At 49.4% G+C, this 22,600-nt stretch overlaps 1 protein-coding gene across 2 annotated transcripts in view; it reads left to right on the top strand.

Moving 5' to 3' along the window:
- The window catches only part of LOC141953501 (acid-sensing ion channel 2-like), a 104,524-nt gene that overhangs the window by 67,840 nt on the left and 14,084 nt on the right, over positions 1 to 22,600 (top strand). For both annotated transcript variants that reach the window (XR_012631923.1, XM_074892118.1), the window contains exon 3: positions 14,379 to 14,506. Coding sequence is in view for 1 of the 2 variants with exons in the window: in XM_074892118.1 (XP_074748219.1) it covers positions 14,379 to 14,506 (128 nt within the window). In the remaining variant the exon portion in view is untranslated. The remainder of the gene's footprint in view (positions 1 to 14,378; positions 14,507 to 22,600) is intronic.

Here is a 22,600-nt window from a genome sequence, read left to right as displayed (position 1 = left end):
CGATGTATTCTTTGCTACCAGACACTCTGCGAAACTGGGGAGCTTTAGGAAAGAGGACTCTGACTGTGTTTTGTTTATCAATTTTAATATTTTTGTTGTGGTTATTACTTCCACTACTACTATTTAAGGAGAAGCTTACAAAGATTAAGAGAGGGAAATGCCATCTGCAGAGTTTGGCCAAGTGACAAATTATACTACATGATGTCGTTAACTCAAATATTTTGGAGAGTGTGAACAGCAGAGAAGGGAAGCGATTGCCATTGCCTTCTCTCAAATATGACATACAAAAGGAAAGGTCTCGTCTCTTCCAGTGGAAGGCCACTTCTGAGAAGAGGAAAATAGGTGTCTTTGGGGATGGGAAAAAAAGTTTCTGCTGTTAAACAGATCCTGAAGTGTGCCGGGCAGCTGGAGGCAGAAGTCCTTCTTCTTATGGGGAAAGGCCAAAGACAGCCAAGGGTTCATGCAGGAGCCTGGAGAAAAAGGACTCTGAGCCAGCTCTGCTTTTCCTTGTGATCTGGTCACCTTTGGTCCAGGGCAAGAGATCATAAGGGATGTTATTTTTGAAGGCTCCCTTTCAGGCGAGAAACCCATTTTCCACCAGTTCTGAACACCATGGCACTTTGCACCCCGTGCTGGCGTTTCAGCCATCCAGCAGCCTCCCCAAAGACATTTATTTTGTGATGCTTCAGCACCTGCCACAATATCTGAATCCAGTCCAGGCTGCTGGTCCCTATGGGGGAGCAGAAAGTCTCTCCAGTTTGCGCCCCATGATCCAGGATGCTTCACTGGTGGCCTCTCTCCATCACTTTGCCAACCTCTGCCTCTGAGACGTCCAAGGCATGGAGGTTTGACTCCCAGCTAATTCCAGGATAGGACTGAAGCAGCTCTGTGGTGTAGCCACATCACAAGGGATGTCAGAGCTGATTCTTGAGGGAAAAATGGCAAAAAATCCAGTTTATTTCAGTGATGTCCTGATTGAGATGCATTTCTCACGCTGTGAGCTCTTACCCGAGCGTGTTCCCAAGGGAAAAATTGACGGATTTTAACGTTACACAGCAGTTTGTTATACTCCATCCCGGGAGCCAGGAACAATTTATCTTCAGTGTCTCATCGTAATGCCCTTCAGTGCAGATATTTATTTCTCTAACAGTAGTAATGGCCTCACGGGGTTGTTCATATAATGTTGCATGGGCTTCCATAAATATTTCAATAATAAAAACAATAATTAAGCATTATTGCTGTGATACAAGTTAGTATTGAACTCATGAAAGCTGCAGACTCACAAAAAGATGAACACTTGCACTTCTTGCTCCTGGCTCCATCCCACACTGCTGCAGCCAAGGGGGAAGGGCTGGGCTTTGGACAAGAGTGGACTAAGGCTTTGGGGGCTGGATTTGGTCATTTTGCTGCCCCAGGGTGGGATGTTGACCTGCAGGAGCCTGCGTGAGCCCAGGAGTGTTGCTGTAAGGGTGGTGAGTGGATCCCATGGGTGCGGGGACGCTGTCACTGTGCCGGGGCAAGAATTGAGGTTTTCAGAGGCAAAATCTTTCCTTGGGGTTGGAGATGGGGTCTATAAATCATCATGATGCAGATCTTTGGGGCCAGGTAAGATGCGGGAGGCAGCCTCTGCATCTGCATAACCCTGCTGGTCTGTCCCCCACCCGGCTCTCCAATGGTTTCACTTTCTGGGTGCAAAAGTGGGTGCAGGGCGGACGCAGTCATGCATGGTGCCTACCAGGACAGTGGAGGACCTCAGCCTTTCACCATGAACTGTACAGCCTGGAAGTGAGTGTGGGGCTGTCCATGGGCCTTTGCAGTCAAAATCCTTGTGGGCTTTGAAAGGTCAACACTTCTCAAAGGACAGATGATCGTATCCTGACTCCACTACCTCGGTGTGGTATTTAAGCTGTCTGTGCTCGCAATACACTTTCCCCACAGCCCTGTATTGTTGGCTCCAGACCTTTTGATTTCCAGATTAAACTTATTCACCGTCAGTTTATCCTAGTTTGGATTTTTTTTTTTTTTTTTTACAAATATTTTCCTGTCGGTGGAAACGCTCTACTCCCGTCTGGTGTTTGCTTTTGATGTATTTATAGAGAGGATTCATAGCCTTCGTCTCGCCAGACGATACACAACCCAGGCTGTGTTGGACTCCTCCCAAATGCCGGGTTCCCTGCTCCTCTTCCCATCCCAGCAGCTTTGGTGTGCTCCTTTCCCCATCTTCATCAATCAGGCTCCCATGACCAGGATCGATGACAGGTCAGATGAGGTTTCACTACCAAGACTCCCCTGGCTTGCAGGCGTCATTTCTTTGTGTGTGTTGGCACCTGAGAAGGTGGGTTTGGGTGATGAACAGAGTGACTGATCTCTGAAAGCTAAAGTGGAGCCTTTCCACCCTCAGTTACCCATTAAAAAGAGATTTCTAATGTAAATAAGTCAAGCAGCCCTCAAAGGATGGGGTAGATAATCACCCATCCCTCCCCATGGGCTGTGGAGGGACCGTAGTGATCACCTGAGACTTGATGGTTAACTCTGAGATGGCCAAAACATGAGGAGCTGAACATTTCCCTTGCTTTGTCTCTCTTGCAAAATCCACCTCATCTCCCCAGAATCTCAGCAGGGTCCAGCTATGCCTCATGCTCCATCCCATCACAGTATTTCACCTCCTGTCCAGTCTCTCATGCTGCGATTTTCTCCCTGTGCCTTGCAAAAACTCAGAAGCAACCTCCAGTATCAGCAACACCATTTTCCGCTTAAACCTCCAGGTTAGCGCTGATTGATTTTTTTCTTTTCTTCCCCCCTCCAGCAAAATTCATTGCAGCGCTGCAGGCCGCACTAGATGTAATTTTCACAGGTTATTTTTATCAGAGGAAAATATTAGACTGCCTGCTGCCATAGGAGATCTGTCTGTGCCCCACTGGCCTTACTGTGGGTAGCGCACTACAACACAATGCAAATATTTTTATATATAGCATCCTCCATATGTGGCATTGGGGGATGGCGGGACAAGAGAGGGCTGGGGGACACACCGGGGGCCTTGGGGGGCAAAGGCAGGGAGGTGGAGATGCTGCGAAGAAGCAGCGACGCTTTGGGCTGAAGGTGGGACATAGAGAAGGAAAATCCTTTCTTGGTTCCAAAAGGGTTTTGGTGTGCGGATGATGGGAGTGGTGATGGCACCTTCGCAGGTCTGCGGGTGGGAAGCTGAGATTGGAGGAGCAGAAGGAACCCTGTGGGAGCATCACCTCCTGCGGCCACCTGCTCTCCTGCTTCGGTAACCCTAATCCTGAACAATCCCTATAAAAATCGCTGACAAATAGGCAATGTGAAATTCTTCACTCCCTACACCTGCAGACTTTTAGTTTTTCCTCTGTTAAGGTCTAAATTCCATTTGGCTGCTAGGGGTAAAAATTACAAGGTGGGGAGTTTTCTAAGGAAACCTGGAGGAACTGAAACTTCTTGTGGAAATGGAAAAACCAAACCTCTCAAAAATATTCTGCATCCCTGTTGTTGAAGCGTTGCTTTGGATGCGAGGCCAAGACTTATACCCTTGTAACCATGAGTTAGAGCAGGGGGTTGGGGTTTCTTTTTTTCTTTTTCTTCCCATCTCCAGAAAAGTCAGCTATTGATTTCAGATCTCTCTTGGTCCTTACTGGGAAACACTTTGAAATCTCAAACAAATGCATGAGGAGGAGAAGCATTTCCCTCACCAACGTAACTGAAATACTTGGGGTTTTTTCCCCACTCTGATAGACGAGCTTTTTCCTGGCATTTTGTAATCATAAACCGCGTCTGAGGCACATCCTTTTCCATTAAAATAAGTGTTTACTTAGTTGCCGAGTTCACCAAAGTGCTTTGAAATTACATCACTCAAAACACTGACATTTATAGGCGATGCAAATTAAATAGACATAACCACAGCTGTCAGTGCAATTCAGGCAGGGCGCAGAGTCAAGGTTTCTCGAAATGGTGAAAACCTCTCTGCCCGCCGCCTGTCTTCAAATATCCTTGTAACAGCAGTGATTTTATTTAATTGCACACTAACTCCAAACCTTTTCCATCCAGCCTGGCTTTGCGTTCAGAGAGAAATTGCTTTTCTTTGAAAGGATGCAGAAGCAAACAGGACCGTCTCTGGAGCTGGGCTCTGGCAGCCAAGTCTTCCTGCCTGCGGGGACTCCTGTGCTTCAGCCTCCAGCAATGTGTCCAGGAGAAAATAAATAGTTGTAAGAAGTTATTACTCATTGGAGTGGCTGCAGAATGAGAAAAGCAGGTGGGTGATGGAGAGGCACGAGCTTGGCTCGAGAGGGAAGTCTTGACCTTGCAGGGTAAAGGCCCAGCAGGAGCCAATCCTGGTTATCTGCCAGTGGTGCTGGACCAGTGCGAGCTCTACAACATCCTCCAGGCTGGAAAATTAAGGACAGATCCTGCGGAGGAGCTGAACCCGGCCCAGCTCGATCTGATGACCTGCATGGACCTTGCAGTCCCATGGAGGCTCTCACCTCAGGTCAGGCTGGTGATGGTGATGGGATCATTGTGTGGGATGGTGACCCACCCCAACCTTCTTCTGTCCCACTTTGGGACTATCGTGCCTTCCCGTGGCACACGCATCCCCAGAGAGGTGTCGGGATGTACAGGGGCTTCCCATGAGCCAGTGATGCCCAGAGCTGGAAGATCTCCCTGGCACCTCTTTGGACCTCCAGTTTGAGAAACCACGTCCTGCTGCCTCCTCTATAGTACATGGAGATGACATCTCCCTTTTGTCAATGCCAAAAGCTGGCTGGATCCCTGGGCTCAGCCTCTGAGGCGTCCCAGTCCCCTCCCTCCATCCATCCACCCCAAAAGGGGCAGCAGCAGAGCCAGGACCCAGCCTCGACGCTGGGAAATCTGCTTCCATCTGGCTCCGCTACCAGCCAAAATTAGCAGCAGCTCTTTCACCATTTAATATTTCAAGATGTTCTGGGGGAAGCAGCGAGGCTCCTGGAGTGGGGGGAGGGATGTGCAAGAACCGCTTCTGTGCCTTAAAAACGTGTCCTTTCTTTTTTTTTTTTTTTTGAATCATTTCTGTCCCTGTGGTGGCAGCAGCTTGCCAAAGTGAAAGCGGGCAGATGGGTGGCCCAGGGGGCCAGCACCCCCGGCTTTGGATGCAGGGAATATTTCTCCCCTCTGGAGCGAATATCTCTTCCTTGCTTCATGTTTCTGGCAGGAGCTCCCAGGGATGGAGGAGATGCTGGGGTGGCTCCGACCACCCCTCTGATTTTTTGTCTATCCTCCCTCCCACGGTCGCCCTTCCCTGCCACACATGATTCCAAAAGGATGCTGAGATGCAAAGGGAGTTTAATTTCCTTCCCCACCAAGAAGCGATCATATAAGCAGCATAACCTGGCATGACCTCACCAATAAAGCAGGTTACAAGATACTTGTTTCCCCACTTTAATGATTAAAGCTTAAGCTTAATAGGAGAGAAGCAAGGAACTGAAATATTCATTTGCTGACTCCTTACCGTCCAGCAAAACCACTTCAACATCTCTCGGCTCGGCTTGCTGTAGACCTGCCGGTTTCTCCTGCCCTGTATATTATGTAAGAAGCTTTTTAATAATATACGTTGAGACATATGGCCCCTCAGATTTAGTATGCAAATGCAATATGCTTAACTAAAAATAGCGGATATGCTTAATGTAGTTTGTTATAACACCTTCTGTTGCTTGGTGAGTAATGAATCGCGGCTGCGCTTTACAGAGAGCTTGGAATGGAGTGAACAGGCAAAAACCTCCGCTCCGGGCTTGCCTTTTGTAGTGAAGGAGCTCGATCATGTCCTGTCTCCTGCCTCTTCCAGCACCATGACCGGATAATTAAGTAGAAGATACCCAAATAAATGCTTAGTGGGGGATTAAGTAACAAATCACTGGCAGGAGGGCTTTGGGTCCCAGCTAGGTGTAAGTGTTGCCTTATGTCCTGGAGTGTTAGCTTGTGTTTTGGGGTTTATATTCCATATAGACTGTCCCAGTTTACACTGTAGGAACCGCACAGTGGTTAAATCCCAGCAGTGCCAGGTGAGAGCATCGGCTCTGTGTCCTCATCCCGTGGGTTCATACAGCAGAGGCTTCGCTGCTGCTTTTCCAGCCTTTGGGCCGTGGCAGGAGAGAGAAGGACACAAGGTCCATCTCCTGCCCTTCCCAAATCTCCCTTTCAACCTCCCTCTTCGCAGGCTCTTCAGGCAGAAGGTTCTCCTCTTCTCTTCGTCTTCTCTTCCTCTTTTTCTCTCTTCTTCCTCTTCTCTTTGTGCCAAAGCAAAGAGAAACGGCAAATGAGGTGTCATTTTGTGGTGACGGTTGGGTGACAGCAGTGCTCCCATCCCCTTCGCAGAGCAGTCGAGGCTGGGAAGCAGCCCTCCGTGTTCCTGGTGCAGCCCGGAGAGCCGTGCTGTCTGCACCTTTCCAATACAAGGAGATGAGGTTTGTCAAAGTATTCTATCATTTAAAAAAAAAAAAAAGAAAAAATGGAAAAAACCCCAAACCTCTGAAATACTCTGAATGTATCCCAAGGGGTAAAGAGGAAGAATTGATTTACCTCTGTAGCTAATACCACTGCCTCACTTGCCTTTAAACACAAGCTGGTGGCCTTCCATGCCGGTTGCTCTTTCAGGTGCAGGGCTTTTGGTTTTGTTTTCACGGAATAAATCTTTAACCTCACACACAAAGTACCTGGTGACTTGCTATAGTGCAGCTTGTCACACAGTGCTTCTGTGCTGCTCTTCATCTGCTCTCCATCATCATCAAAGCCTCCAGCCTCCTTGAGATCATCACTGATGTGCTGGAGCCACGTCTGTCTGGGTTGTCCAGCTCCTGGGCGATGTTTGCGGGTCTCAGATCACGTCCCACCTCCGTGACAGAGAAGGAGTTGATCCACCAGGAAATTATCCTTTTCCCTGTGTCATCCTGACGCTGATTATTCAAGAGGACCAGGGGAACATGAAGTCCCTGTTGCAGGTTGTCAGCAGCGCTTTGAAGCAGCAAGGTTTGATTTCATAGCTATGGGGAAGGGTTTGTAAAGAGACAAGCTGATTACCTTTATCAGTTCCTTAGCTCTGAAAAGGGAATGCCTGAAATTCCCATTGGGGCTTGGTTGTGCTTATCTGATCCTGTTGTAGCTGCTTACGGAGATTAAGGAATTGTCTTGGCTCAGTGGAGGGAAGTTGCAACACCTTGGACGTGACTCATCCTACTGTAGACATCTCCTTGGGATGGGATGCATCGCTCTGGAGCTGCCTGCCTCACTCCTTTGATGACAGGAGAAGTCTGAAAATAGGTTTAAGTGTCCAGAGCTGGGCACAGGGCTTGCCCAGAGCTTGTATTGGCACTGTCAGCAGCAGTGAGTCCTCCAGCAGCAGCAGGGACGCAGGGGGTGTCACTGCAGCGTCCACGAGACCCCGGCATGGACCATGGCAAGGAGATCATGTTGGAGAGAAAAGGCAGTGTTCCTCAGTGCGTTCAAAAGGTTGCAAAGGGGAACAGCCTTGGAGGTGATATCCTGCCTTTTGGGCTCCCAGCAGAAAGGGGACAGGGCTGAGGGACCTGTCCTTAAGAATAAAGGAGTGGGTGGTCTCCATCAGTCCTCTATATAGGACTATGACCTGTAGATTATAGGACTTTCCATCCTATCACCCCCACCCTAAATGCAATATACACCTTCTGGAAAGCAGTTAGTGAGGTTTTCTCTTCTACAACAGGGTCTCTTCTCCAGCTGCTTTGGGGATATTTTTGCCTTCTCCAGCATCAGCGTATCCCCATTCCCTTGGGCCAGCCCTGACCTTACCACACACTCAGGAGCAGCCAGACCCCTCCAAAGCTTGGCCAGACGGACGAGACCACGACAGGCTCCCCACTCCCCTGGCCACTCTTGCACAGTGGCTTCTGTACATTTATTTTGTCCCTCTTAAATGCAGGTGAGCAGCCAGGCTGGGTTCACGGACGCTCTGCACAGCCCTGCTGGGACTTTCGCTCCCACCGCATCCGAGCGGGACACATGGTATGTTTCCCGGCAGCTGCCAGAGCGGGTGGTAGACATCTCATTTTCATCTGTGGGGAAATTCGTAGTCCCTGATTGCTCCCAAAACAGCAGCCAAAGCACAGCCCACAATAGCAAAATACACAGGACAAATTTCAAGCGACTAGTTTTTAGTGGGGAAAGTTGCATCAGCGCTGTTGCCTGTCAAACAGATGCTATCAAACCTCCCCAAACCCTGGTGCGAATACTCTTATTTCAGCTTCACTTAATCCTGTTACCAAGCAACTTTAAGTGAAGCAAAACACAACGCTTCCACAGAAATGAGAGCATGCACAGGGGAGCGAAACTGGTTTCGCTGGCGTTAAACTGGTGTCTTTATAATGCCACATATTTTTGCGGTAGGCTTGCGAGTCCTGCTTTCTTATAGTTACGTTTCCATGGCAATTTGGGGGTTTTTTTAATCTATAAATTTTTGTCTAGAAAAAATGTGAATGTTAGGCATTTGTTTAAGATTTCTGCACAGATACAGTCTGGTTGAAGCAGCAGCTGACTTCCCGGAGTCTGGGACCACAAGGCACGTCCTCTGAGTCGCTGCAGGTCCTGGCTACCCCACTGGTGTGATGAGCCCAACGTGCTCAGGAGCTGCGGGCACAGACCCCGGCGGGTGAGCTGAGGACACGCAGCCAGGTCCCACGTGCTGCTGAGCTAGATGGGAGGCAGGCAGGAGGGATGCAGGGGGGATTTGGGGGGTCACTGGGTTGGTGGGAAGAACAGGGCCGTGGCCATGCTATTTTGCACACCCGGAGCAACTTGGGGTGCTCAGCCCCAGTGCTGGGGTGGCCAGCCCGTCCCGGGGGGCTGGTGCGGGAGGTGCAGGAACGCTTGCTCTGATGCGCATTGTTTCCATGGCGATACTGAGCAAAGGATGCTGTAAAAACTAGAGATGAACCTCAGTGTCTCACAGCATCTTCTGGGCATGTCTGTGCTGCCGCAGCAACCCTCTGCTCCTGGGGAGCTTTCCTCCCTGAGGGAGACAAGAAACCATGAGCTCAACATACCCTTCATGGATGCAGCGCAGCTGGCCCGGGGATGGAACATCTGTGCCTCCTGCCAGATGTTGTGCTTGATGCTTCCTGTACCCATTGAGACAGTCCCTGTCTTTGCACCTCAGTAACACTCTGCGGTGTTGAACTGCACTTTGCAGAGCATAGAAGCACCTGTGACTCTTCCAGACCAATGAGTGAAGTAGCACCATTGCTCCCATTTTACAGATGGGGAAACTGAGGCAAAGGACAATGAGAGTCTGGGGAGAACCCAGATGTTCCAGCTCTGTGCTTACTTCTGCACAGTGCAGGAGAAGGCTTATTACCCCCAAAAATTCAAGCCACCTTCTAATACAGGCAGTGTGAACCAGCTGAGAAAATCCCATCTACTTTTCTCAGATTGAGCCATGTGGGATCTGCTTCGTTTTTCTCTGAGCAGGAGTGTCTTCTGCTGCCGGCAGAGCTGGCAGGTGACGACTCCGGCTAGAAACGACCCATGACTCAGAGTGTGTCTTCAATTCCCAGTAAATTAGTGCTGAGCACGGCTTCGGATGTTAATTGCCAGAGAGAAGTTTGGACATAATAAGGCGGAGGGAGAAGGGTAGCTCCGTGCCTTTGGCAGCATCTCTTATTTTAATTGCAGCTTCTTGCATATTCACAGGGGTGAACTTTGTAGCCCACACCCGAGCGTACAGTCAGCTGGAGCTTTGTTAAGATTTTTCGAGCGATGCTCTAAGCAGAAAGCCCCAACAAAGTCATGGAAAGCCAACACCAGGAATAGAAAGCTGTGCAGTCTGCAACATATAATACTCTGCAGCCAGCTTGAAGCACATGCTGAATTAATCCCCAATTTAATTAACGCTACTCTAATCCTTCAGTGAAAAGAGCAGCTCAGGATTTGTTTGGAAACACTGTCCTGTGTACAGTAATGTATATTAATGTATTTAAAAATGCAATTACCAAGGAGTTTTTGCTCCATTCCCAACCTGGGACACACTCAGAAATGAATTTACGATCACTGCCTTCTGAAAAGTGGGCCTGGAGATTGAATGGTGGTCTGTGGTTGGGCACCATCATGAAATTAGTTTAAAAACCATGAGATACCAAACCCCAAGTCACTGGAATTTATTTTAAAAGTTTTTCTGGCATCTAAGCCAATTCAAGGGTTTTCAGGGTTGTTTTTCACCCCATTGATGGGTGATTGCAAGAAACAGGCTTAACAAAACAGCAGCAACAACCCGGACTGGTGCTCAGCCCCATGCCTCCAGGAAGTAGCACTAGAAAAAGCCATTCAGATGATGCTAAAACTGCAAAAACTGGCAAAACCATGGTGGGGATGTGTTTCTGTGGATGTTCACATAGCTGGTTGCACTTCTCCTGTCTTGGGGTGACAGGCCCCGAGACCCAGGGTTTGCCACAGAGCCTTTTTGGGTTTGCTCTGCCCAGGGACATTCACTTTAGCAAGCTAAATGCACCCAAAACCAAATGATCTTGAGTTTCTGGGTCCTATGAGACTCCTTTTCCTTACGCTTGCAGCAAATATTTAACCCACACTAACACTTCTCAGCTCCAGCAGGGAGCTTGGAAGCATTTAAGATACAGCTAATGAGGGTTGGTCCAGGCATATTCCATCTAAAGGGGTTTGTAGCTGGGCTTTTAATTTTTCTCTCTTAGTGGAAAACAGCTATTTTGTGGAAAATGAATTTTTAGGAGAAGTGACAGTTTTCAAAGCCAGTTTCATGTTTATAGTTTCATCCTCGCATGTGTTTCTTGCAGGAAAAACAATGAATGCTGCCTGGCTTTTGGCAACGTTTCTAAAAAACTGCTGTTTATTTTGCTCTTCTTGTTATTATCAATGATGAAAATTTATAACTGTGTGTTTTAGAATCAAAGTTTCTTCTGTGGTGTAGAAAAATGCCTTCCCCTCCCCGTCTGTGATTACAGCTGGCTACATGCCAGGATTTTCTATTTAAAATTACAAACCCTGTTGCTTTTAAGTGTCTTATGGATACTTGCAGGCTGTATGTTGTTTGCCTGATGCGGATGTACAGAGGTTTGCCCTCAGATGGACCCAGGCACAGCACCCGGTTGTGGGAAATCCGTGGAATTAAGTCAGAGCTGAACAGACCCGGGGCAGGTGCAGAAACGGGCAGAGTAATTTCGGATGGAAAATGTTTCGACAAAACAGTTCCCGTTTCCCAACAAGTTAGACTAAATAGAAGCTTTTTCCTCCAACTTGTCAGGTAATTACTGAAGACAGCATATGGTATCTCCTCTGAAGTGTTGGAAGGGGATCAACACTAGGCGAAGCGATGGAGCCGGGTGGGATCGGTAGGAGTGGGCGTCACGTGGGAATAACAGAATCGGGATTGAAACTGGAGGAGTTGGTGGGTGCTCAGGGGAGGGTTTGAACCCATTCTGGTGTGCGTTCACCCATGGGGCTTGGACAGCTGAGTGCTGAATTGGCTGCAGAGCCCAGAGCTGCTGTGGTGCTGTTGAGCAGCAGAGGTTGGATGGGGACACTCTGCATTGCCAAAGGTTTTGGGGAAAGCTGGCTTGACCCTCAGCGCTGGGGTGGGTTGGAGGGTCAGCGCTGGGGAGGTGTTGGCAGGGTGGAGACCCTCAAATGGGACCCCCATGGGTGGGAAAATGCAGGGAATGAGGAGACAGTGAGAGAGCTTGGAGATGTCAACATCCATCCGACGTCTCTTGGAGCGAGGGGAACCCAGTTATGGCTGAGCGAGGCAAAGGCAAGGCAGGTTTTTGTCATGGTGGGTGCCAGTAATGGGGTTGTGTTGCTTGCAATAGCCCCCATCATGGGAAGGTGGTGGGAAGTGATTTGGGTCGTGGTTGTGGGGTCTTGAGCAGAAGTGGAGGCCAGGAGCAAGGATGGTCAATGCCAGTCTCGCTCTGGGAGGCTTCAGTGTAGGGAAGAGCCAAAATAAACTCACACTCTCTGTGCCAGTGTCCCACCAACATGGGATTCAGAGGAGATGCACTCGTGTTCTACATCCGCTGCGTGCTGCCGCGTGCCACCCCATGCAATAGCCATGCTCCATGCACTAGATCATGACGTTCTTTAGATAGCAAAAGCACTTTTGTCACAAGGAGGCAAAAATAAATAATTACCTTGCGTGGACCATCGCAGAGTCAATGCACAGGCAGGCAAATTAGCGTGGGCACCGGAGGCATCAGTCGATGAGAGCGAGTGTTCAAGATTGAGCCTTGCAGATCAATACATCTCTGACTGGTTAACAGTCCAACTTCAACTGGCTGGAGCTGAGCCCCGACCAGGCGTGTGGAGAGCTCACTGCCATCCCAGAATTTTGCAGAATATGCAAGGCCTGGGGAGGTAACTGTTTTAATAAATCCTATTTATCTTCAAATTATTTTCCTGTGCCTTAGATAGAAAAGATGGGCTTTAAAAGGTTAAGTATTAATAGCCTGCTCCAGCTGCTCAGTCTGCAGAGGCTCCTGAGATCAAGTGCTTGAGATATGGAGATGCTGCTGGTAGACACGTCGCTGCAGGTGCAGAGCATGAAGCTTTGCGTAGCCAACACGTAAAGCAGCCTCGTCGTCAGAGCGAGGCTTTGGTTTGGTTTGTGGTTGGCGGGGAGGGTTTGTTTGCTCAGTAGGGGCTGAAGGTGACAGCAGCGTGTCCATCCGGGGGTCTCCAGAGGTCTCTGAACCAACCTTCTTGGACTAACACTTGATCAGTTTGGTCATGACTTTGCCTAGCTAGTGTAGAAGCCTCAGAGGATGGTTAGGTGTAAAGGAGGTAGAGCAGGGCACTGTGAATGCTCGTGTTTAGCCGGACAAATCCGTGGATGAGCCCATTCCCACCCCTGCAGTCTCTGGCTTCATTTGCCTTGGGAGCTACCAGGTGAGCAGGATCCGAGAAAGTCCTCGTAGGAGAGGAAGGCTGATCCTTTTGCTGCCTGATTGAGTCAGCCGAGTTGCATCCTCTTAAGTGATGTAAACCTCATAATCTGTAAACCTCATGTTATCCAGTATCACCTTATTCCACCCTTGTCCTTCTCTGCCCATATCATCCCATGGTCTGGTGTCTTCTGCTGTTGTCTCCTGCTATCCATCTTTGTGCAGCCCTGGTGTAACAGCTCTGTGGCTGTGATTCCTTGGTGGTGGGTTTCTACCAGTGCTTCATCTCGAATACACTGCTGTTAAAAATCGCAATGAATAATAAAATAGTAGAAAAAGACAAAGGAATAGTAAGAAAATCAAGAATGATTCATCTTTTAACAGAAGCTCTTTAGATGTGGAGGTGGCATTGCTGGCCATAGGCATGGATTCATATTAGCAGGTAACTCAGTTTTTAGGCCAAATTATGCATAGTTAACAACTTCCTTTGCAAAACAGCCCCCTACCCTTTAGTCCCATGTGCTCCCTCTAGTTTGTTGGGATGCAAGACCGTAGCAGCAATACTAAAGAGAGACAGGTCACACACCCCAGCTGTGTGAAGATGCTTATGTGATAAGAGGAGCCCAGAGTGCTCATGTATCACACTTGGGTCTGATTTGCATCCCATTAATTCTGCTTCAGAAAGTCTCTTTTGGGTTGGTTTTGGCTCCTAGTGGAAGAGGGGGACTGACCTCAAGTTACTTGGTATTCAGCATAGATTTGGGATGTGGAAACCTCCCATCACCCACAACTTGGTGATGTGTCTGAGCCCATGCACTGCAAATGCCTTTGCCCAGCTTGGAGCAACTTCAGCTGCCAAAAACATGAGCTTCTTTGAATTTAGCACACTTATTTTGTTATTTAATTACCTACGTTATCTCCCAGGTAGCCTCAGGCTGGGTGCACCCATGCTTTCATCAATGGAGACCTTATGGGTAGTAGAAACATCTCTGTTTGGGAGAAGGAGGAGTTTCTTTGGTTTAGTAATAAGGGCATACATTCTCTAACTAAATACAGCTAGAAAGTAGATGTCACCTCCTGTTTTCTGTAGCTTGGAAGTACAGATCAAGCTGGAGAAGTCACAAATCTGTGTGTTACAGGGAAGGTGGGCCCTTGGGATAGGCAGCAGTGTAAGGACCAGGAGCCTGGAGATGCTCTTGGTCCTGATGGGCAGCAGTGGTGATTTGCACTGAGCCCCAGGTGTGCTCTGCTCATGGCAAATGCTGCTGCAGGGTTTCCTTCCTCGATGCCCACAAGTCTGATCATCCAGGTGGAGCACTCCCAACAGCTTATCTCCTGCTGTTGAGCAACACAGATTTACCAGATATAATTTTCCATGGAGGGGCGAACGCGCCCATGCAGGAGGACACCATCCCACCCACCACAGCCCACTAACCTCCCCCCTTCTTCTTCCAGAGGAGACAACGTTCGAGGCTGGAGTCAAAGTCCAGATCCACAGCCAGTCTGAGCCACCCTTTGTCCAGGAGCTGGGATTTGGGGTGGCCCCTGGATTCCAGACCTTCGTGGCCACCCAAGAGCAAAGGGTAAGTCCTAAATTTCATTTACACACCAAGATCTTTCCAGTGTATCCGTATGAGAGGTTGCTTCTACGTACCGATGCCCCTGGAGAGGCATCTTCATCATTAACAGCTATTTTTATACCTTGCTTCAAATTGGTTGGGATGAGGGCAGCTTGTTCAGCGTTGCTTCCCACGCATTGCCCACAATCCTTGTAATTTTGGTCACAGAAGGGACTTCATCCCCGGTAATTTCCCTGCCTTGCTCTTGATGGTTATGGTTCAGCTGTGGCAGTCGCTCAGTGTGTTGGGTACCTTCCAACCCGCCGAGAAAGGATGCTTTTTGCCAAGAGCCTCTCACACTCCAAGAATATAAAAAGAGACAAGAGGAGAGTGTTTCATTATGTAGACCAGCGTGAATCCTTTCAGGTAACACAGAAATAGCCACATTATTTATTATAAGCTGTGGTGGGATGCTCATGGCTCAGGATGCATCACCCTCCCTGAGTCCCGACAGTGGCACATCATCATGGTGTGGATGGATGTGATGTGATGTGGTGTCATTAGACCCAAATCCCGATTAGACATACGGGAAGCCAGCCAGTGGAATAATTTTTTCCTCCAGCTTGGCCCCAGTGCTTTCATTCCTAGCCCTCCTGCCTCATTGCCTCTCTCATTTTCCTCCCTGCTCTTGCATCCACCCTCAAATGAGACATAAATCAAGTGGAGGAAAGCGAACGTGAGCCATTGGAGGGTTTGCTCCTATTAAACCTCCGTGGAGATCAGAGCTGTAGTCGTTACACTTCAGCTCAGAGCAATGCAAGGAATTTGCCACCAAATACATCATTAAGGCATCTCTCCATGGCCACCTGGTACCAAAATACACCTGAAGATGCTGCATTTCAGCGAGCCTGGATGCAGATCTTCTCTCCTTCATTACGGCACGCTTGTGTGTAATCATCCAGGAGATAACGAATGCTCTGGGTTCCCGGTGGGCGAGCGGCAGGTGGAAACTTCTCAATTAAAGCAGAGAAATGTTTCACTGTTGTCAGTTCGTATCTGGTGGGAAGTCCGGTGGGCTGGAGAAAATGAGCAGCTTTATTAGTGCTCAGGGCTCTCATTTGGAGTGTAACACCTTAGCGACAGCGAAGGCAAAGGGCTCTTCAGGGGCTGAGGCAGCAGCTGCTGAAGCCCAAAGCAGAAACAGGCTTGGAAACCCATCATGGGCACTTTTCATGCCCATTCCCTTGACACAAGCCCAGCACCCTCACCTCGCTCCACAGCTGCTTTCTGCCACCCCGGGGGACCCAGCAGCATTTGGCATTGCTTACATGGGGTATGCTGCAAGGTAGAGGATCCGGAAGGATGGAAAATTGATTAATTAGCACCAGAACTGTTGACAGTAATTACTGGGTGTTGAATGCCTTATCCATCACTTCTCGAGTCTTGGTCATCTCACGCAGCAGCCTGGGGGTATCCTGTAGCTGCTGTGGGCATACGCAGCGTGGAGCAGTGTGGCCTGGGTACAGCCCCAGGGTTAGGGCCAGATCGTCCCTGTAGTGGCAGCGTATGGGAGCCCTTCCCACACCGACGCCTGGCGGGAGGCTCACAGTTGCTGGGTTACCCCAGGGAGGACAAGTGACTTGCCAAAGGTGACGGAGGAAGTCAGTGTTGGAGCAGGGGATCCCTTGTCAGGGACTTGCATTTCCATCCCCGGCACGCACATGACTTCGAGCGAAGCCTTCTCCTGTTTTCTCAGCATCAAAGAGCAGTTTTGTTTCGCAGATTGTCAGCTGCAAAAAATACCTCTGGCAGAATCAGCACCCCCTTGGTAAGACCATTTTAGCTCTGAAGAAACGCTAACGGCTGGCGATCGAGAAGGGCATCGCCAGCCCTTCACATGGGCAGGCAGCGCTGGGCAGGGTATCGGGTTGTGCGGTGCGGTCGCCTGATGCTGAAAGGGTTTGGCAACACCTCCTCGAATCGAAGTCGCCTGGCAGCGCAAGCGGTAATTGGAAAGATTTGTCTTCCTTAAACATCCTGGCTTCAGCAAGATTTGGAAGCGTGGCTGGGAGCTGGAGCCTGAAGCGAGGATCTCAAGGACTTTGTTTTAAGATAGAAATAGCGTAAATGCTGGAGACTTTCAAGACAGCTGCTGTAAATCTTCCCATCCCATTGCCAGCATTAACTATTTCATTATTTCTATTAAAAAAATAGATTTCCTATTAAGAAGACAGCCAGCTGAGAGAGAAAAAACCCATCCCACCCCAAATCCCTAATTCCAGGCAGGGAAGATGTAGAAGATGACAAGAAAAACACATATGGGGGGACTCTGAGTTCAAGCGTGCCCCCTCTTCTGCAGGTTTTGCCGGAGTTTTGGTGCTGGGGGAGGGGAGAGCACGTTTCTGCTTGGGCGTTCTGTAAGTGATTTAAAATTACTCTGCGGGCTTTGACGCCTTTACCCAGGAGACCTGGAGGGCTCTTCAAGCTGCCTGCCTGGAGCAGCATTCAGCTCCCTGGGCAATGCTGCCTACCCCCAATCCCTCCTCTCCATAAAATCATTTTTTAGCCTAATTACAACCATTACAGCATACACATGCTACTGCTTGCTCTAATTACCCTGTAGGGACCAGCTGGGCATCATCCACCTTCTCAAGCCCTGAATTCACATCTTTTATTCAGACCTCTGATTTAGTCTTTTTTTTTTCTTTCTACTAAATCTCTATATCTGGGGCAGGCACATGCTGCTCCTTCAATAAGTCAGAGCAAAAGGTGGAAAAGCCCATGAGCATCACCTGGAGGACTGAGTCCAGCCACTTATTGTGGTCCTAAACCGTGTGGTTTACACCATTAAATGTAAATGAAACGATCCTCCAGCTGGAGAAGAATAGAAATGAAGAGGTCGTTTCATGTCTCCCAGCTCAGCGCAGCCTCTGTGTTAGTTCTAAGCACTTATCCCAGTGATAAAATAATAGGTGTGGAATTGGGCAGACTTGCCTTGGTGCGAGTGGGCGCCGTGCATCATCTTTGAGACAGGCTTGGGGGCGAAGGGGATTTATTCATTGCTGGGTTAGAGACTCGTGTCTTTATTTCTGACTTTCTACTATTCCCTATGCCCATGCTCAAATCTATCCCTTCGTCCCCCCATCCCAGTCTGGAAATAAGAGTATTTTCTGGGCTTTACTTACTGATCTCCAGTCTTTCCAGGTATGCAGCTGCTTAGCGCAAGTGGGGACTTGCATCTTGGTGCCAGGGCGATAAATCTCGATCTTTATACCAAGAGCTTTCCAAAAGTCCCTTGTCGAAAGCAAACTCTGGCTCTGTGATGGTGCGTAATCTCATTAAATCTCCCTTTAAAATTAGCTGTCAGTCCTAAGAAAAGGAACAAAATCACCTTTTCTCCTCCTTCTGCAGTGGCTGAGCCCTCTGATTCCTGCAGAGTGACACTTTTAAGATACGTTTACCAGTTTGGGAACTGCATCGTTAATGCAGTAACGATGTCACAAAATCACAGAATCGTCTAGGTTGGAAAAGACCTTGAAGATCATCCAGTCTAACCATTGACCTAACACTGACAGGTCCCAACTACACCATATCCCTCAGCGCTGGGTCAACCCGACTCTTCAACCCCTCCAGGGATGGGGACTCCCCCCCTGCCCTGGGCAGCCCATTCCAACGCCCAACAACCCCTTCTGCAAAGAAATCCTTCCTAAGAGCCAGTCTGACCCTGCCCTGGCGCAGCTTGAGGCCATTCCCTCTTGTCCTGGTGCTGGTTCCTTGGCTCAAGAGAGTCCTCCCCCCTCTCTGCACCCTCCTTTCAGGGAGTTGTAGAGGGCCATGAGGTCTCCCCTCAGCCTCCTCTTCTCCAGACTAAACCCCCCCAGGTCCCTCAGCCGCTCCCCATCAGACCTGTGCTCCAGACCCTGCACCAGCTCCGTTGCCCTTCTCTGGACACGCTCGAGTCATTCAATGGCCTTTTTGGAGTGAGGGGCCCAAAACTGAACCCACTCATCGAGGGGTGGCCCCACCAGTGCCGAGCACAGGGGCAAGATCCCTCCCCTGTCCCTGCTGGCCACACTATTTCTGATGCAAGCCAGGATCCCATTGGCCTTCTTGGCCACCTGTCGTGCTGGTTTGCACTAGTAGCATCACAAGAGGGACTTTGCGGATGGATCAGTTGTGTGTGCTAAGTCAGCAAAAACAATCCTGCAAAGACAATGCCAGCAGGCAGTTTCCTCCATAAACATGGTTGTTGAGTTATATAGGCCAAGATGGTTCTTTGCTGCAGACTCGTGCCTAAAGGGAGATGCTTTCTGTCTGAAATCTCAGACCAAAGCGATCCCCTGAAGTTTAAGGGGAGCTGGGACTGAGCTCCCTCAGGAGGTGGCACAGAAGAAGGCAACACACGATGGACAGTTGCAATTAAAACAAGAGTGTCTTGATGGAGGATGGTGGAAAACATCCTCCCTGGGTGACTTTCCGTTCGCCACAGCAGTGGCTGCGTCTGAATGCAAAGTGAAAGGAGCTGGAGTGGTTTACAGGGACATGCGACACCATAGCTGCTGGTTTCTGGGGTTTTCACACCATTTTACATGGGGAGAGACGGCCAAGGGCCTCATTGTACCTTACAGCACAGGGGAGCAGTTTCCATGGCAATTGCTGAGTCTAAAGAACAGGGTTTGTTTTCTCATGAATGGGCGTGCCAGCCACCAGCTAACCCCAACCCAGCCGCTCGCTCACTCCCCCCTGGTGGGGTGGGGGAGAGAATTGGAAGAGTAAAAATGAGAAAACTTGTGGGTTGAGATAAAAACAGTTTAATAAGTAAAGCAAAAGCCATGCACGCAAGCAAAACAAAAGAAGGAATTTGTTCACCCCTTCCCATCAGCGGGCAGGTGCTCAGCCATCCCCAGGACAGCCGGGCTCCATCACGTGTAACGGTGACTTGGGAAGACAAACACCATCACTCCAAACATCCCCCTTCCTTCTCTTGCCCAGCTCTATATGCTGAGCATGGTGCCATGTGGTCTGGGATATCCCTGGGGTCAGTTGGGGTCAGCTGTGCCAGCTGTGTCCCTCCCCACCTCCTTGTGCACCCCCAGCCTGCTCGCTGGTGGGGTGGGGTGAGGAGCAGGAAAGGCCTGGACTCTGTGTAGGCACAGCTCAGCAGCGATGAAAACATCTCCATGTTATCAACACTGTTTTCAGCACAAATCCAAGACATAGCCCTGTACTAACAGCTATAAAGAAAATTAACTCTATCCCAGCCAAACCAGCACAACGGGCTGCGCAGGGCTTGGGGGCAGGCTGTGCAGTCACCCTCCAGTTGGGTCCCAAGGGAGGGCAGGACCACCCCAAGTAGAGCAGTGCCCTTCAGCTCCTGCTGCTTCTGGATTTGGAGGGATCCACCTCAATTTTTTTCCTTTTCGTGGCTCTTTCAGGTGAGCCTGGTGCTATAACAAGCCTCTCCAGACCTCGTGTTGTGCGTGGCCTTGGGAAGGCTGCAATGTCCCACCACACCCCTGCAGCAGACCACAGCACCAAGGCATGGGCGGGCACACTGGAAGTTATATTTTGAAGGGCTGATCCCCTGGAGGAGGATAAATTCCTCCTGGATTTGTCTCCTTTTAATCCTCTTTTCCCAGCTGGATTTTACAGCATCGTCGCCGCATCTCGGCAGCATCACTCAAGCCTCTCCCATAACGGATGGGATCAGATAATGTTACTTCCCCAGCTCGGCTGCTCCCCGCTACGCCACTGGCACAGCGCGTTAGAGAAGATGAAAAGCGCACTAAAAATGGCAATTTCTGCCAACTTGGCAATAAAAATTTAAGAGGCTTCAATTAAGCAACAGGTTCGAAGATGGAGCAATATTGTTTAATAGGGCTCTAGTGTGCCTTGGAGACTCATCCCCTCATAATGCTTGCATGGGACAGAGAGCATCAGCTACCAACAACTGCAGTATCAAAAGTGTAATTACAGAGGCAGGAAAACGGGACTCAGGGTCTGGCAGCAATCGCTCTGAAACCCCTAGTTCCCAACAGGGTGTAGGCAGCAGGATTTGAAAATTAGGAGCAATTAAATAGCATTTCCCATGTTTCCTAACCCTCGCTCAGAGCATCTTCTCCTACCTACGGTCTTACACCTCCTCCTGGAAAAACAGTCACTCTCTGATTTCTGTTTTCCTCAATCCCACACACTCTCCCAGTTGATTTCCTCCAGTATATCATCAGACCCTGAATTAATTCAACAACGAGAAGCAAAACTGGCAGGCAGCGGTGGCCAGCCACATAGAAAACTTCATTGCACAGGAGTGGTTCAAAGCAGGAGCTGTAAGAAAACAATTGCACAGCGGTTTTTGTAGGGCAACAGAGTGGTTTTGCTTGGAAAACAGTGTTAGGAGTGAATCAGCCTGTTTGTAAAAGGGTATGAAAGAAAATGGGTTTGGAGGCAAATGATGGCAATGAGTCAGGGCCAGGAACAGTGCACCTGAATGGGCAGAGGTTGGAAAGGGCTCTCTTAGGAAGGAGGTCAGAAAGAGAAAACATCAGGGATGTAGGTGAAGTGATGGCCTGGGTGCTCCTGCTAACCCTTCACTGTGGATAAGAGGATTTTTTAAAAAAGACAGAAAGCTGCTCGCTGAGGACAGGGGAGCTTCAGAGGGTCCAACTCCCACTGCACAACCCCCAACTTGGGCACCTCAGTAAGAGTTTGGCCAATGTAGTCCCAACAAACAGAGCCAGTGGTGTCCAGTGGAGTGAGGGGGAACACTTCTGCTGCCTATAGATATGCCAAGGAGGTGACCAGGGGGGAGAGGGAAGAGTTTATTGCAATTTAAGACCAAGTTTGCACATGAGTGATGGGTACAAGTCATTTAGGGGGAGCTAGAAGCGAGTTGTAGACAATCAGTGCAGCAAATGCCAGGAGCAGCTGTTCAGTGAGTCCTGGGAGAAAACCCAGGATGAGGCTCAGAAGGGGCTGCTCTTGACTTTTTGGGGAGCCACAGGAGGTTTCAATATTACTATTTGATTTGCAAAATTATTTCCAAGGAAACCAGGACCCAGAGGAGCCTGGAGCTCCAAAGTCACATTTTTCTTCTGGTGCCCACTCACCTCCAGCACAGGGGACTCATAGGCTGTATAACAGCTCTGCTCAGGGGGACCTTCCAGGTGCCAGAAGGGTTAAGCTTTTATCCTTCAAAGACAACTTCTTTGGTGCTTGTGTGAAGGGAGTAAATGGGAAGGAACAGCCCGCACCCAGCGCAAATAGACAAATTCCGGCATCATTAACTGGGAGACGGTGCCAACGAGCTGTGTGTACGCCGAGCTTTTTAAGCATTTTACAAGTGCTAAAGCTGCCTGGGATTGAAATTCTATTAAGTTGATGCTATTTGATGTCTCATTAAAGAACTGAGGTTTCTGGTTATTATTTCATTTGGAGCAAATGCAAACACACCCCATCTAGATTTTGCGATGTTCAGGGAGAGGTTTCCATCCCTCCCTGCTGGTTGCTTGTGAAGTTTGGTGGCATCAGGTGGGGACCCAGACACAGAGGAGGCAGGAGAGGGACTGAGCTGTATCTGAGCTGAGTCACAGAATCACAGAATCATTCAGGTTAGAAAAGACCCTCGGGATCATCAAGTCCAACCCTCAGCCCGACTCTACAAAGTTCTCCCCTACCCCACATCCCCCAACAGCTCATCCAAACGACCCTTAAACACACCCAGGGATGGGGACTCCACCCCCTCCCTGGGCAGCCTATTCCACTCTCTGACCACTCTTTCTGGGAAACATTTTTCCCTCCTGTCCAGTCTGAACCTCCCCTGTTGCAGTTTAAAGCCGTTCCCTCTCGTTCTGTCACTAATCACCTGGGAGAAGAGACCAGCACCAACCTCTCCACAACGTCCTTTCAGGGAGCTGTAGAGTGATGAGGTCTCCCCTCAGCCTTCTCCTCCTCACACTGAACAGTCCCAACTCCTTCAATCTCTCCTCACAGGATTTATTCTTCAGGCCCTGTCCCCAAAGCTGGGTTCATCGCAGAGCCCAGCTGCAAATTGAGCTGAAACTGCCCCAACCTCATGCTGGAAACATCTCCACCGTGTTTCCACATCTTCCCTATTGCATA

This window comes from Strix uralensis, chromosome 22, assembly GCF_047716275.1.
Source record: "Strix uralensis isolate ZFMK-TIS-50842 chromosome 22, bStrUra1, whole genome shotgun sequence".
Lineage (NCBI taxonomy): Eukaryota > Metazoa > Chordata > Aves > Strigiformes > Strigidae > Strix > Strix uralensis.
This window is presented reverse-complemented; position numbering and strand designations above follow the sequence as displayed.